Raw genomic sequence first — 16,581 nt, forward strand, 5'->3', positions numbered from 1 at the left:
CCTCAGGTAGGTAGATAGGGCAGCTGTGAGGCCATGTTGTTAAGATGGAAACACCTTGAATGTGGTCCCCGCAGATGGAGGGAGCAGGGGGAGAGGGGAGGACGGGAGACGGGCTGGGGTAAAATCCGAAAAGCTGGCTGGAGGAGATGCCAGTCTTCCACTGGGTCAGGAGGAAAGGACAGCAAGAGACAAAAGCATTGGCAAGCTCATCAGTTTGGTAACAGGAGCCGAGGGAGGGGACCTTCTGGAGGCCTCTGCTTCTCTGTGGAGGAAGACGGCAGGCTGTCGAGGGAAGGCGTGGGGGAAGCCAGTGGTGTCGAGGTTTGAGGAGCGGAGAGCTGACACGGTCCGGGATCACACATCTGCGGCCAGGGCGAGTCTCCCTGCCCTTGCCCTTGCCCTTGCAGCCTGGGGCCCGCCCGAGGAGCCCGAGGAGCCCACCCGGGGGTTTGCCAGGAGGCTGCGGGGCGGCCCGGTGTTCACCACAGCCACCCAGCCACCAGCGCTGGGCAAGCTCGGTGAAGGGATGGCAAGGAGAGGAAAGAGTATCCAGCGAAAGGCACCGCTGGGACCTGGCGGGCCTAACTCTGCCTCTCACTGGCTGTGTGACCACAGGCACGCCACATCACCTCTCTGTGCCTCCACTGCCACATCCTTAAATCCCTTTCAACCCTTAAAAACCCTGCCTTGCGAGGGTGCAACGAGAATGAAATGGACGCTGTGTGGAAATGCTTTGTACCTAGAACGTAGAACACCCCACAGCGCGGGACAGCGTCTGGCACACAGGAGGTACTTGGTAAGTAGGAGCCACTGTGACTCATCACTGCTTGGTGTGGGTAAGAGGAGCTGTGGAAACTGCAGATCTTTGATATCCAGGGGCACAAATACGTGAGGGACCCGAGGCCTATGTCAGTGGTGGATTCTGGCCAAAGGGACACGGTCATAGCTCCAAAGAAGGTGGGTTGTGGTGTGGCCTGGGATGTGGGGCTGTTGCTTCTAAGGCCGCCAGGCCCTCCTGCGGTGACGTGGCCCCGGTCAGTGGAACCGGCCATGCACTTCTAGGAGAATCCACATTCTCCACAATGAGCCCCTCTCTGCTGCACGCAGGATAGCTGCCCAGAGAGCCCCTCTGTTCTCCTGGGCCCAGGCTCCCGAGCCTGTGCGCGGGGTTCCTGGGAAATGGGATGGGGAAGAGGGATGAGTGAGTGTAGAAGTTTCCAAAACAGGAGACAGGCAGGGGCCAGGGGCCAATGGCATAGGCCTGGAGACTTTAATGTCCTGCTGGTGGGAGTGGCCTTATCCCAGACAGACACTGGCACTGACTGGGCCTATTTGAATGACATTAGAAGCTCCATCCAACCATGCCTCTTGCCGGTGAGGAGAAGGGCCTGTCAATCTACTTCTTCCGGACGTGTTTTCCGGTGGTTCCTGACCACCCCCACTCGGCCCATCCATTCAGCTGCTGAGAGAGAGAGGGGCTGCCGTGGTGGGCTAACCCTTCTTGGCCTCAGCCACCCCTCCCTCACCGTTGGTCATGCTAGCTCTAAGCCCATGCTGCTGCTGTGCGGAACCTCACAGCCTGCGGGGGATCAGGGTCTCCTGGGAGCCCTGATGCTGGTCAAGGCTCCCCAGCGAGGACCCGAGGCTCAAGCGTCCCTGGGCACTGGCCATGCCCTCTGGGGACTCTTGTCTTTTCAGTAGCTCTGTTGCTGCCACCTCCACATCCTCTGGTTCCATCTGGCAGGCATCTGCCAGGGCCCGGCCTGTCACCGTGACAAAGTCAGCATCAGCCGCCAAGGTGTCCAGGCCTCCTCGAACCAGAGCCTGCAGGGAAGAGAGAAGGCTGGGTGTGATCTCCTGGGGAGCTGCCTCAGGGGTCTGCCTCTGTTGGCTCTACCCTCTCTCTACCCCAGGACATCACAGGGCCACCCCCGAATGCAGCCCACTGCTCTGTCCCAGCCCCCATCTTACCTCCTGTATCAGCCTGGCTGTCGCTGGAGTCTGGCACCTGGAACTACTCTCCTTGGTCCTACCGTGGTGGGATGCTTCCTCAGGCCCCGGGGTGGGGTCCCTCCTCTCCCCAGGCAGGGGAGGCTCTGCGCCAGCATGCTGTTCCAAATGCACAAAAGCAAAGACCCCAACAGGGATGCTGGAGCCCACTGGGATCCGGTGAAACCCTAGCCCTAGGGAGCCTCAGCCAAGACTCACAGAAAAGGGAGGACCCAGGAGTCCGGTCCTTTCTGTTATTAATGGACAAATTACCACCACACCCTTCCTATGCATAGAGTTTCTTCCCAGGCCTGTGCCCTATTACCTGGCAGGGGGTAGGAGACGCCTGGGCCCCAGGCATTTCTCTCTGGGCCAGCTGTCCTTTTAGCTTTTCCACACAGGATTTGCTGTGGGCTCCTGTGGGCAAGACAGGGCAAAGGCAAGAGGGGCCTGAGTCAACAGAGCTCTGCCTGGCCAGGCATCCAAACTCTGAGAGCTCTCTGAGACCCTTGGGGCTGTGGAAGGGGTCCTAGAGGGTGGACGTAGGTTGAGGCCCAACCAACTCCAGGCCAGGCAGGAACCTGTGTTGTCCCGTTGCCCTTGTACCTGTCCTGGTCTTTGTGCTTGTGGGTTTGGGAGGGGGAATCAGGGCCAGAGTTTGACCAGCTCTGGTCAAGCTGTTTCTCAGTGTGTCCACGTGTGTTTGCATGCAGAAGTGTGTGTGTGTGTGTGTGTGTGTGTGTGTGCGCGCGCGTGTGTGTGTTTACACGCCACGGAGCAAGGCAAGTGCCCTCATCTCCCTTGAACTCCAGCATCTTCAGGGCTCTTGCTGTCACACACAGCAGTCTAGGACCTGCTGGGAGATTGCCAGACCATCTGCTGAAGGGCCCCAGAGCCAAGGGGTCAGTTGTTCAAGAGCTGCCCTTCGGGCGAGTGGGCGTGAGTTTCCAGGCATGCCCTCTTCCCACCTCACTCGGTGACCTACATGACACCTTTGACCTCTGCCTGGATCTGGAGCTGACCCTGACTGCTCTTCCATCCTGGGCCCAGCTGATCCCACCGCAGCAGGCTCCCAAGCCAGCCCTCCCAGCCAGATTCCCCAAGCGTAAGGAACGAGCGAGGCTCCCCAGGCCTCTCTGGGAGAAGGCTCAGCTTCTAGGGTGCACAGAAAAGACTGACCCAGGACGCTTTGGGGCCGGCCAAAGGCTCCTCCTCTGGCAGCAGGCATCTCTGTCTCTCCAGGGAACTCCCTTTCATAGCGGATGCTGAAATGGAAGCAAGGCTGGTGATAGGGAAGCAAGGCAGGCTTCTGGTTCTCCCGCCATCCTGCCCTTGTATGGCCCCAAACATCCTTTTCCCTCAGGATCTGGACCCATCATTGTGTGCAGCTTGCACTCCAGGGCTGGTGCTCCCACTGCTCTGTGCCCAGCCAGTCCTGGCTCTCTAAGAGAAATGGGCCAAATACATTCCCCACTCCTCTCCTTCGTTCAATGGTCCCTGCTGTCAGACATGCCCTTCCCTCTACCCTTTTTCACATTCTGTTCATCTTCTGAGGCTCAGCCCAGCCTCACAACCTCCAGGACACTGGTTCTCAACCTTGGTGGTACACTGGATCACCTGGGGAGCTTTAGAAACTAGTAGTGGTTTTGTTCCATCCCCAGAGTTTGCGGTGAGGCCCAGGAACTGCAATTTTGAGAGCTCCTTGGTGTTTCTGATGCTCAGTGGAGGCCGAGAAACGTTTAGCTCAAATCTAGACCTTTCCAGCCCATGGTGATCAATATGCCTGCATTCTCAGGACACCTGCTCTTTGTGATTATTCGGTCACTGTCAGGTCCTGTGACACATCTCCCAAGAAGACTACAATCCTTTCAGGGCAGGGCCCAGGTCTGGTGCTTCTGTATTCCCAGAACACCTAACACCATGGTGACCCAAGGCACAGGTGCCTCTCAAGGCTTGAGGGCTGAATTCAAAGGGTCTCTGAATGCAAGGGCATGTAGGCAGCTCTGGCCATGGGAAACACCTGCTCACGGGGCTTCTGCCCTGTCCTGCCCATTACTGAGGGTGTGCGACTCAGCCTTTCCAGGTCTAAGGTACCTCTAATCACCCGGCCTCCTATCTATAAGGGAAGGTCTGCTTGGACCTCAGCCCGCAGGTTGTGATTTCTGAGAAGCTCCCCAACTTCATCCTGCTGTTTTTTCATGAGACTTATGTAATCACAGATTATATCTGGTGGACAGCTCAGGGTGAAAGAGAGGGGGCCCAAACAGCAGTGAGATCTCCCTGGAACCCAAATCCTACAATTAAACTTTAACTTTCCACAGTTGTAGTAAGCTCTCTTTCTAATCTAATACGTTCAGTAGGTCTCAGCTCCTAGACCTGCCGTAGATGATGGAATAAAGGAACCACGCAACATTTGTGCCAACGCTAACATGAGGCTGCCCTCTGCTGGCCAAAGGAGTCTCTGCAGTCTGGGCCTGCCTCTTGCCTTAAGGGGGAGGATGGATCCCAAAGGACACCAAGGCAAGCGGAGGACAACCTATATGTATCAGGGTGTCCCCTCTCCGGAAAAGCCTGGAACCCACTAACCATGTCTTCCCAGTCCTACCCCAGTACCCTTATACCCAAAGCTGGCAGTGACTGCCACTACCTGGAAAATAGCTGGCTGTTGCTATGGCTGCTATTGTCACAGGCAACATTGGCATTGGCATTATTGGTGTTGGCATGAGCAAGAGGGTTGGTGCGTGGATCTTGAGGGAAATCCTCCAAGAAGACGGGTGATTCCAGCTCTTCCATCTCTATCTCAGCAAACTGGAGGGGTCGCTGGTTGGCCATGACAGGGGGCAGGGAGTTGGTCCTTTCCATGAAGTTGTCCACCTGGCCAAACAGGCCCCCAGTCCTCTAGGATCAAGAAGGAGAGCATAAGGGCTGAGAGAAGTGACAGGGGATTGAGAGCTGAGAGTGCATGGGGACTGCCATACTGGGATGATTTGCTGGGAACAAGTGATGGTATTAGAAGACAAATCCTATAAGGCCAAAGGGAAATGGACTGGGCTGTAAGGCCAGAGAAGAAACCACCCACCTTCAGAGAGTTCTCAGTACAATGGGGTAGACAGAACACATCTAAGGAACGACATAGGAGACACAGATAGCCAGATAGGGAAATATGGTGTCATGGAAAGAGCACTGGATTGGGAGTCTGGAGAACTGGTTCTAGTCCCACCTCTAAAACTAACTAACTTGATAAGGTGATACTGGATATCTCATATAATCTCCTTGGGTCACCACTTCCTCATGAATAACCCAGAAGGTTTTAACTAGGTGGTCATTAAGGACCTTTTAGTTTTGTAGCATCATAAAAAACACTAAACAGCGCTAAGAATCGAGGGCCAGTGTAACTGGAAGCAGGTGGGGCATTTGACAATGAAGGGATTCTAAGAGATGAATGTTGACTAGTGGCTGTGGGGACGTGAGGAAAGGAGTGAGGCTTGGTAGAGGAAGGGAAGAAAATACGTGTTATATTTGACAACTGACTAGGTTGAGTCACTGATTTTGAGTCCCAAGAGATGTGGGTTGTGGGTGTCTTCAGTTTCCAAATTCCCCTCCTATGTGGCTTCTCTCCCTCATTTCTATGGGATGTTGCTATTCCCTGTGCCTGGGACACACAGGGTGGTCATGGCCTTCACATACCCGGAATATCCCTTCCTCCATCGCAGCCTCCACCATGGCTCTCTCCAGCTCCTCTTCAGCTGTCAGGTCTCCTGAGATGGTGCGCCGGATCTCTGGGGCTGCCTCTTCCTCAATGGTCCGCAGTCCGGCCTGGGGACAGAAGCTCCGTGACCCCTCCAGTCTAGTGGGGGAGACCAGCTCCATTTCTAGCTCCAGCTCCAGCTCCATCCCCACTCTCTCCTGGACATTCAATGTCCCAGGACTCCATGAGGCCACTACGTCTTGCTCTGACTTCTGGGATGGTCCAACTTCATGGGGATTTCATACCCTCTCCAGCTTCCAGCTGGAAAAATCTTTTTACTCAATAGAGTCTTTTAGACAAATGATCTCCTTTTACTGAATATGCCATTAATACAGTTTTTTAAGTTGATTAAAGCCATGGGACAAATCAAGATTGGTGTCATATGATAGCTTGCAGTGAGAACATGGCATCATTTCTGTGACATTGCTGTACAAGATGTATATCCCTAAATCTATCATGAAGAAACATCACCTGAACTCAACCTGAAGGATATCCTGTAGTCTTCAAAAGCGTGAAGGTCTTGTCAAGGAAAGACCAAGGAACTGTTCTAGCTGAAAGAGTCTAAAGAGATATAACAACTAAATGCCATGTGTGATTCTAGATTGGATCCTTTTACTATAAAGGCATTCTTGGGACAGCTGGTGACATTTGCATGGGGCCTGAAGATTTGATGGTTATAATGTCTCAATGTTAATTTCCTGACTTTGGTGGTTGCATTGTGGTTGTGTAGAAGAATTATGTAGGAAAATGCCCTTATTTGCAGGAAATACATATGAAAATGTTCTGGGTTGATGGAATGTCATGTTGGGAATTACACTTAAAATGGTTCATAAAAAAGGTGTTTGTATTATACACACAACTTTTAAAATCATGACACTGTTTTAAAGTAAAAATTGAAATTGAAATAAGTTTTTGAGCACATAGCCCAAAGGCACACATATTTTTGAATTTGTAAATTGTATGCACTATAATTAACACCAAAAAATAGAAATAAAAGACAGATGATATGAAACAAAGTTCTAAATTTCTCTGCATGCCAATGGACCAGTTTAAGCACTCAAATCCCTCTTCTGAACCAATGCCATTGCCTTTGGGTCTGTCACCCAAAGATGGAGGAGCTCCTGCCTGGCTCCTCACTCACCCTGGAGCCCTCCTTCCCTCTCTGCCTCTGTCACTGGCCCTCAAGGACATGGAGCCTGAAGACCTGGCTCAGTGGAGTCCCTGGAGGTCAGGTTTGGCTTACCTGGATCTGTACAGTGTCCTTCTTGGGCCGATACCCATAATACTCTTCCTGGCGCTTCATGAACTTCCGGAAGTGCTCCTGGATGAGAAACGTGGCGTAGAACTTCCCTACAGTCACCTCATCATCTGCAGAAGAGTCAAAAGGGATGTCCTGAAGGTGGGTAGGAATCTGAACTGGGTTCAGAGTGGGACCGAGGTGTAGCCAGGACCGGGCGTTTCACGACACTCCTCTCCTTGCTGACTTGGCCAGTGGGCAGTTCCACCCTAAGGTTGGTACCCGCCCTGATTACCACCATGGGGTCTCTCCAAGGTATTTACGAAGGTTCTGGGCCATTCTCAGATTCCCACAGGGCTTCCTGGAGAAGTCCCTTGTCCCCTTTCCTCAGCTGCCTCTGGATGCTGGTCTCCCAAAGCAGCACCCACCTCCTATTGGAGGAATGACCTGGTCCAGGAGCTTCATGCTGGTTCTCTTCCAGATCTTCTTGATGATGGCCCTCAGCTCCTCATTGGCCTGCTCAAAGTTACCTGGGAGCAAGGGACAGGCAGGGGCAGCCCTAAAGTCACACGGCCCAAGTCAACTGCACTTGACAAAGACACCTAGAATTCTCCAAACACCTCATTCAACAAGTGTTGGCCGAGATTTTGTCTATTTGGTTTTGGCAGCTGCTGTGCTGAGCACTGGCAAGAAGGGGAGGGCATCACCATCCCCCTGGGGCAGCCCAACCCTTGAGTCATGTTTCCACACCCCACAAGCCTTGGCTTCCAGTGTTCAGAGTGGCTCCCTTTGAAGTCTGTCTGTCATCTCCTGGTCTTCTCCCTTTCCCCTCAAAAGCCTTTAAATCCCCATGGCCCTCTGGTCTATTCCAAGGACTCTCAGGCAACCTTCCTGTTGCCCTAACGTGGTTTCTCTCACTCTTGGTCTTCTTCTCCTTGCCCTCCCAAGAAAACCTTCCCTGTGGTGGTCTCAGATCCCTGCAGTGGTCCTGATTGCCTTCGGGGACGGCTCTGATACAACCGAGCGCTAAGTGAGGGCTCAGGAACAAAAGAGCCCCCAGCTTAAGTCCTTTCCCTGTTCCCATGATGTCTGCTTCCTGGCGGCAGGGCACTCAGCTGTGGAGCTGAGTGTGGGCTGCAAGCCCAGGGCTAACTGAGGTGCCCCTCTGCTCCCCCCAGAGCCGCACCACAGGCAGCCCCCACCTCTGCACGAACACTGCCATTTTTGGGGCCCCATTCAGACATAGCTGTGTGGGAAGAGATCCTTAGTGACCTTTCCCCTGCAGAGATTTTTTGAGCTCTCTCAAAGCCCTGAGAGGCACAGACTGGGGTTCTCCTTCTGCTTTTCCTCATGGCTCTTGGTTCCAACCTTTAGCTCTGAGAATCTGGCAGAATCTGTACCAGAAAACTCATCCTATGAGAGAAGGGAGGGGGCTGCATGCCAGAAAGTTCTCACCTTCCGTCTTGATCTTGAGTGCTGTGCGGACCAGGGCGAAGAGAGTGGCGTTGAAGGTGACCGTGCCATCGCTGTTCAAGGGCATGTTCATGCCCACCAGCCGCTGTGAGGGGAGGGGCAGTGGCTGGCTGCTGAGCTGGGACCAGGCCAAGCTTGGCAGGTCATTCTGGCCTGGTCTGTGGACCGGGAGGGGATGGGACATGAAGGCTGGGGGTGCAGGTGATTCGGGATGCCCTTCACGAGGGGATGGAAAGATAAGCTGGGAGACACTGTTGACTGTTGGGAGACACTGATGAGTTGGGAGACACTTTAGGTCCTCAGGAAGGGACTTGGGGACCCAGGAGATGACTGCTCTAAAATGATTCATCCAATCAGGCCCTCATCAACTTCCCTGTCCCTTGGTACCGGAGCCTCTTCCTCTCCCAGGGGGGCACCCCTCCCTGGTCGTGCTGGTTACCTTACATGCTACCCGGTGTGGGCAGAACTTCCCAAAGCCCAGAGGGGGTTGGATCCGTCTCAGCAGGGTCACCACATCCAGGTGTTTGATTCTGCCCCTGCAGGAGGACACAGAGACTTGTACACCAGGCGTCTCCACCCAGGACCTCCTCCCTGCTCAGAGAACGGCCAAGGGGAAGAGAGCCAGGTGACAGGGGAGTGTTTCCTGTTTTCGGAGTGTGTTTAGGAAGTTGAAGCTGAGCTCCTACTTTAAAGAAGAAACAATGTTTGGGTTCACTGTTACCTACCACCAGGAATGGGCTGTCCTTTTTTTGGGAAGACATCCTTTTGAGACCAGAATTCCCTGAGATGTGGGATCTCCAGACCCAGAATCTGGACCTCATTTTCCCCACGGCAGAGCCTTCCTTGGGTTCTGTTTGAGCTGACTGGGGGGCTCTTGGGTTATATTAATAGAAGTAGAGGGTATGGATCACTGGAGGTGAAAGCTCACTTCCACAGACTGGTAGAGAGCTAGAGACCTGTGTCATAGGTTGTTGTAAGGATTAAATGAGATAATGTATGCAATGGTTAGCACAATGCATGACACTTGGGAAATACTCAATATGAGCTTATTACTTTTTAAAGAAAGAATGTAAAGCAGAAGTGCTTTCCAAGATTTAACATAGGTATGAATGCCCTGAGGATCAGGTTAATAAGCAATGCAGGTTCTGATTCAGTCAGTCCAGGGTACGGCTCGGGGCTTTGCATTTTAATCAAGCTAGGATGCTGTTAGTCAGTGGACTAAAACTTTGGCTAGCCAGAGCCCAGAGCTGCTCGGGTACTGAGTTCCCTGCTCTCAGACGTGTCCAAGCAGAAGCTGAATGACAATTTCCCAATAAAGTCAAGGGGTTTTCTGTCCTGAGAGGCTGTGGGATCCCTTCTAACTCTAAGAAACTCCAATTTTCTGATCTGGGACCTCAGATAATGAAGGAAGAAGAAGTCCATCCATTCTTATTAAACTGGAGAGTGATTCCCTATAGGACACGAGGACAGGGGCTAGGATTGGGGGGGGGGGGGGACAGTGAAGGGAGGGGTCTGCACAGAATCTACAGACTGGACTCACTTAGCCTCTGGGTCATACTCTGCCCAAATGGCTTTGAACTCATCCAGGTGATGGGGGCCCAGGATGGACCAGTCCCGGGTGAGGTAGTCAAAGTTGTCCATGATGACAGCTACAAACAGGTTGATGATCTGCAAGAGGAGAACCAAGGGCTGCCACCACGGGAAAGCAGGTGACAATGGGGAGGGGCTGGGGGCTGGGAGATGTCCACTGGGTAAGGGGGCCGGAGCTCCTTCCTACTTGGGCCCTCACTGCAGTCCTTCCGAATGACCTACGTCCCAAACACTAGCGACCTATGTCACACCTCTGCGCTCCTCCATAGACAGTGTCCTCTGCCCGGGTTCTTGGTGCTGATCCTTTAAAACCCAGCTCAAGCTCCTCCATCTCAGCCTCTTGCCCCCGCCCCAGAGAGATGAGCCCCCTCCTCTGTGCCCTCACTGGACCATGTGTCATTACTGCTCTTGCCTTTTCTGTGTCTAGTGGGCGTCCCTTTGAACTGCAAGGCTTGCTCACACATGGATTCCCCAGGTGCCCAATGAGCTCTTCCAGGGCCAGACTGGGTCTTATCATGTTTCTACCCTCTGCACTGAGCCCAGGGACACACAGATGCTCACACAACTGTTTTGACCGAATATAGGGAAGAAAACAGAGTGAAGAGACGACAGTCCCATGGATACTGCTGGCTCTTTGCGTTCCACATGAACAGACAGCAGCCCTCGTGTCTTAGAACAATCTGTGCTCTGTTTCTAACCCCATTCGGGACCTACTCTGGGACCTTATTTCCAGAGCCCCAGCCTCCTCACAGTGGGGCAACTTTCTCTTCGGAGGAACAGGGAGGGGCAAATGGCTTTACTGGGAGCCCCTATTTATTTAGGACAAAGCCCCACTACATTCTTTTGATTATTCATTCGTAACCAAAAAAGGTAAAAACAAAACAAAAACAAAAACAAAAAACCTCTTAGCAACCCCTCAGAAAACGAAACCACCTGCAGGATGTCCTGAACCAGAACAATCTAACCAGAGCCTCCTGCCTCCTGTGCCCCTGAGGTCAATCCCCAAGAGACAGAAGCTGACGGGGAAGGGGGGGGGGGGCAGATTCCCTTGTGAAATCACCCTCCTCGCCATCTCACCAGGAAGGCGCAGAGCATGTAGAAGCTGACGAAGTAATAGTAGGCGAAGTTGGTGCCACACGTGTACTCCTCACCCGGGGCATAATCCGATTCGGGGTCACACAACTTGCCGTAGCTGCAGGCCAGGAGGATCTCCTGCCACGCCTCACCTGTCGCACACCTGGAAGAGAAGGGCTTCTGTTGGCCTTTTCACTCTTTTTTTTTTTTTTTTTAATTTGTTGAATGTTTATTTTTGAGAGAGAGAGAGAGAGAGAGAGAGAGAGAGAGAGAGAGAGCAAGAGTGGGGGAGGGGCAGAGAGAGACACACACACAGAATCCGAAGAGGGCTCCGGGCTCTGAGCTGTCAGCACACAGCCTGACATGGGGCTCGAACTCACGAACCACGAGATCATGATCTGAGCCGAAGTCGGACGCTTAACCTACCCAGGCGCCCTGAAGGCATGTCCACTCTTGGGCAGCCCCTCAGGAGGCCAGCAGCCTGGCAGGAGTAGGGTATGGACAGACAAGCAAACTAGGGCTGCTCCCCCAGCCCAAAGGAAGCAGTTCAGACCCCTGGGTTCACCAAGTAGCTCGGTGTGAGGCAGGCCTCAGTTTCCCCTCTGTGCCGCGGCCCCACTGCTCTATCCCTTAAGGAGCACTATAGGTAGGAGCTGAACTAAAGAAAAGGGGCAAAATCAATCCATGATTCAACTCCCTGGTGGGGGGTCACACAGGAGAGCCCTGTGCTGACCAAGGTGACATGCTCTTTTGAAGGGACATGTGACTTCTGTCTCCTGTTTCAGTGGGATGAGATCAGGGGAATATACCGTACTCCACTTAGACCAGCTACGCCATTTTTGGGGCCCAGTGCAAAACAAAGATGTGGGGCCATTTGTTCAAAAATGATTTTAAAAATGGCATTGGTTGCATAATGGTGAGCGCAGCTAACTTCTAAAAGTGATCAAACATTTCAAAACAGGGACAGGAGAGACTTAGCTCTTCTTTTTTTTTTAAAGTTTTTAAAAAGTTTATTTATTTTGAGAGAGAGAGAGAGAGAGAGAGAGAGAGAGAGAGCGAGCACGAGTAGGGGAGGGGCACAGAGAGAATCCCAAGCTGTCGGCACAGAGTCCCACGGGGCTTGATCTCCTGAACTGAGATCATGACCTGAGCAGAAATCAAGAGTCGGGAGCTTAACCAACTGAGCCACCCAGGCACCCTGAGCCTTAGCTCTTCTGAATGAGGGCACTGTGTTGTGTGGCTGCTCAGGCCACAGGGTCAGGAAACCGGCCCTGCCTGCAATGTAGAGTAGAGCAAAGCAAAGGCCAAGGTCAGAGGGTGGGGACAAGGTGCGGACAGAAGGAGACTGGTACCTGAAGAGCAGCAACACAGCTTGTGGGAAGGTCTGGAAGTTGTTGTTCCGGTTTATTTGGGTCCCATCCACCATGGCGATCTTACCAAACATCTGCAAATCACAAAGGGCTCCAATCTTGGGACCTAGGTCACAGTTTCCCCTCAGCGCGGGCCCCACTGTCCTCTCCCACCTGACCTACTCCCCTCCTCCACCCCTACCTCCTGCAAATCCCCTTTATTTTAGGCCACAGCACACCCGAGGCCAAATCACTTAGATTATTTTCAAGGTTGGGTGAAGTTCGTCCAATCAAGCCCAAGGAAAGCCCAAGAGTGGACTGGTTTTTCCAACAGCAAGCCAACTTGGGGACTCAGTGTAGGGAATGTGGGGGAGAGGGGACACTGGAGGGTAGACTGGGACCACTTGAAGCGTCTATCAGGGCCTGGGAGAGACACAGCCTGGCCCCTGCTGTTGACCTGCATGCCGAGGCCCCTCCCGGACTGTTCCCACCTGACCAGCACTGCAGCATCAGGGAGAAGAAACAGTCTCCTTTCTCAGACTCACAGCTACGCCCCTGGTGGCCAGGATGGAAGATGCAGGGAGGGCGGAGGGTCCAACCTCCACACTAATTAGGCCTCTCCGGGGTCCACCGATGCCCCCTCCCACTTGACCAAGATCCCTCCTTTGGCCTGAGCCCACCTGCCTCTCACCTGCATGCCGATGACGGCGTAGATGAAGAAGAGCATGACGATGAGCAGGGCCACGTATGGCAGGGCCTGGGGGTGAGGAGGGAGGGTCAGTGCACAGGGCTCCACGCCCTACCGTCCCCGAGCTCACTGCGGACCCTGTGGTCGCCCCAGGGCTCTCCCCCGGGCTGGACGGATGTCCCTCGCAGCCTCTCCAGGTACATGCAGTGACCACGGCCCCCACGCAGACCTGGCTCGGACCCTGGCCAGGTAGGCTGGGCACACGCACCTGGAAGGACTTGATGAACGTCCACAGCAGAGTGCGCACTCCCTCTGCCCGGCTCAGCAGCTTGATCAGCCTCATGACCCGGAACAGGCGAAAGAAGGCGCTGGAGATCCGGGCGCTCTCGTCTGGGTCCTGCGGGCCGGCAGCCCCAGAGGTCAGTCTGGAGGTGGCACCTCACAGGGGTAGTAAGGGGCAGGCAGGGGAGGGAGGGGCAACGTGTGTGTGCCGGGGAGGCTTCCATGGATTGGGGGGGCAGCTGCACCCCCACCTCACGGCCCCTGCTGTGAACTGCCGCTGGACCACCCGTAGCCTTAAGGCTTTGGGCTTGTTTAGCCGAGAGGAGGGAGTGGGCCAAGCAGCGTGGTAAGCCCCTTCTCGGGAGAGGGCAACAGGGAGGTGAGGCTGTGGCCGGGCCTGTCCTCCTGGGGCCTCCTGCCTTATCTCACCTTCTCCTCAAGCTGCCACGGAGCAGAGGACCCTTTCAGCGCAGTTTCCCTAAAGCTTGGCTGCTCTGTCACCATCAATCAACATCGCCACCCCACTCAGCACATGGCTGTCCTAAGCCAGGCAAGCCTAGCCTTAGACACCCGGATAACTCTGGAAGGGGAGAGCCCTGCCAGGCTTCCTGTGTCCCCAGAGACCTCGTGCCAGCGAACGGTCACTAAGGTCCTGTGCCAGCTAGCAGTCACAGTCCTCTCGGGATGTTCCCATCTGGACAGAAGGAGCCAGAGAGACCCTTCGCCCCGTTTCCCGGGGCTCCGAGAAAGCCACTACATCCATGCACAGTCTACCGCAGAGCCCCCGCTCCCCCCCCCCCCCCCCGCCCCCAACCCGATCCCTCCAGGGCGCCTGATCTAGGGAAGGAAGCCCTCAGTGCTGGATCCACCCCATGCAATCCACGGCCAGGCCCGAGCATGCAAGCTGCAGGGCAGAGAGCCGGCGGGCGTGCAGGGCAGGCTCATGCAGCCTGGAATTACAACGTTCCCGCAGCCTCCACCCAGGCAATACAGTCCCCCGCTGGAGGCCAGGAAAGTCTGTGGAGAGAAGAGACCGGGGGAGGGGAAGGGGAGGAGAGAGAGAGGAGGAGGGACACGGTGGGAAGGGGGGGGGGGAGGTGAGGAGAGGTTGTCAGAAAGGACACACAGAAGAGTTAAAGAGAGAAAAGACAGAGCGGCAGGGGATGAAGACCCCGAGTGGCTGCCAATCAGGGGTGGGGGTGGGCGGGTGTGAGGATGAAGCTGTGGGAACAGTGAGGCAACAGGCTGGGGACAAGGGAGCAAGAAGAGGAGGGAAGACCAGACACGGACAGGTCCCTTCCCATCTCCAGGATGTGCCTACAGCTGACAGGGGGCTCAGGTGCTTCCTGTGTGTCTGGGTCACATGATACTGGGGCCATCCCTGTGGGGACACACTGGAAACACCAGCTCATCACTCTGAGGGGGCTCACACCCCTCTTTCTCCCCGGGTCCAGCAAGGCTCCCTTGTGCCACTGAGGCCCTTATGGAAGTCCCATCCTCTAGGGGCTAAGGCTCTCTGGGGGAGTCTGAGACCCTCACCGCAGCTGCTTCTCTGCCCCGGACCTGGGAGCGGGGCCGAGGCCTCCATCATAGGGGCCAGGAGTTGCATGTGTGAGAGCCGCATTTTCTGCTGGTTACTCTAAACTTCTCTCTTAGACCACCTTTCAGGAGAAACCTTTGTCCCGCAGTTGTGGGACAGGGGAAGTCCTTGTTTCATCTTGCAATTATTTGTGGGTGGACTGGTTCCCAGTATACTGGTTTCCCCACCAAGCAACATTCTCTTGGGCAGCTTTTCCCTGGACCACTGGTTCTCAATCCTGGCTGCACATCAGAATAAGCTGGAGAACTTAAAATAATATATTCCTTTGCTGGGTTTCCGCCCCCCCCCCCCCCCACCAGGCCAATTAAGTCTGCCTCCAGGGGATGCGCCTGGCTCCAGGGGTTTAAACTGCATCCCAGGTGATTCTAATATGCAGCCAAGGATGAGAACCAGTGTTCTAGACCCATACCACCAATATGGTAGCTACTAAGCACATGTGGCTATCTGAATTACAGTGAAAATTAAATAAAATTAGAAATTCATCTCCTCGGTTGTACTAGACACATTTCAAGTGACCACTAGACGCACAGACACGAATGGCTAGTGGCTACTGGACTGGACAGAACAGAAGATTTCTATCGTTACAGAAAGTTCTAACAGGCAGGGTTGCCCTAGTCTGCTCCCCGGTTTGTAGGTCAAGAATGTAAATCAACATTCAAATTTGAAGTCTTAACATGACTTCAGGGAACCGTTATTAGTACATCTGCTCCTAAAAATCAAATAATGACCGATGCCCTCTGGGCCCTCCACCACCAAAGGAACTGTTTTGATTTATCCAGGCTTCCTCTACACAGATCTCAGGCTGTTTATTTTGGCTGTTTGGGGTTCTCTCTTCTAATTTTGCTGGTGAGAATCAAACCATGAGGCCTTTGGGATGCTATTTCCCAGTGGAAACCCAAAATGGATGGAAATCTACAACACCCACCTACCCACCTATGCATGCACACTCACGCGCGCATGCACAAATACACACACGCGCGCGCGCACACACACACACACACACACACACACACACACTGATTTTGCCCAGGACCTATCCAGCCCTTAGTCTGCCCCACCCCCTCAGGATCTGAGTAGAGCTCTGTCATTGTCTTTCTGCACGCGGGGGTGAACAGGATTCCCAGGCCAAGCCCTCCCCCAGACAGCGAGGCAGCCAAGTCCCCAGAAAGTGCTGTTCCTGCCAGGGCTTCAGCCTAAAGGAATCTCAGGCTGAGGGCTCCTTCCTCACAGGCTCCAGACTCTTCCTCAGCTGCTCCCCCACTACCCGCCCCCTCTCGGGTGTCTTTAGTGCCAGCCCTCTCCCCCACCTCTCCATAGGATTCACCCCTGGGCTGGCAGACCGTAAAGTGCTTATCATCAGGCAGTGGAAAGTTAAGAAGCCCTACGCATGGGTAAGGCTCCTGGCTTTGGGGCTAGTCCCCAGCTGGGCACCTCCATGGCCAAACCAGCCACCTCTGAGCAGAATCGCACTATGGCCACGGTTAGGGTGGCTCAGAAGGCCGAGTGTTCTCCACATCCTTCCTAGGATACTCCTCCGCAGGCACTCTGCCC

At 54.2% G+C, this 16,581-nt stretch overlaps 1 protein-coding gene across 3 annotated transcripts in view; it reads right to left on the reverse strand.

Annotated features, from left to right (window-relative positions):
* Positions 1-1,239: 1,239 nt before the first annotated feature.
* The window catches only part of CACNA1S (calcium voltage-gated channel subunit alpha1 S), a 65,588-nt gene continuing 50,246 nt past the window's right edge, over positions 1,240-16,581 (reverse strand). The window contains exons 29-44 of one of the 3 annotated variants that reach the window (XM_040462345.1): positions 14,391-14,447; positions 13,417-13,545; positions 13,152-13,217; positions 12,464-12,555; positions 11,115-11,274; positions 9,988-10,115; positions 8,887-8,983; positions 8,430-8,532; positions 7,403-7,504; positions 6,981-7,105; positions 5,677-5,805; positions 4,637-4,887; positions 3,169-3,254; positions 2,315-2,406; positions 1,972-2,109; positions 1,240-1,824 (exon numbers count right to left, since the gene is read on the reverse strand). In XM_040462345.1, the coding sequence (XP_040318279.1) occupies positions 1,573-1,824; positions 1,972-2,109; positions 2,315-2,406; positions 3,169-3,254; positions 4,637-4,887; positions 5,677-5,805; positions 6,981-7,105; positions 7,403-7,504; positions 8,430-8,532; positions 8,887-8,983; positions 9,988-10,115; positions 11,115-11,274; positions 12,464-12,555; positions 13,152-13,217; positions 13,417-13,545; positions 14,391-14,447 (2,007 nt within the window). In that variant the 3' untranslated portion in view covers positions 1,240-1,572. Of the gene's footprint in view, positions 1,825-1,971; positions 2,110-2,314; positions 2,407-3,168; positions 3,255-4,636; positions 4,888-5,676; positions 5,806-6,980; positions 7,106-7,402; positions 7,505-8,429; positions 8,606-8,886; positions 8,984-9,987; positions 10,116-11,114; positions 11,275-12,463; positions 12,556-13,151; positions 13,218-13,416; positions 13,546-14,390; positions 14,448-16,581 lie in introns of those variants that run through there. The other 2 variants (XM_040462346.1, XM_040462347.1) reach the window with 2 other exon arrangements.

Source organism: Herpailurus yagouaroundi, unplaced genomic scaffold, assembly GCF_014898765.1.
Source record: "Herpailurus yagouaroundi ecotype Mexico unplaced genomic scaffold, PumYag 308, whole genome shotgun sequence".
Lineage (NCBI taxonomy): Eukaryota > Metazoa > Chordata > Mammalia > Carnivora > Felidae > Herpailurus > Herpailurus yagouaroundi.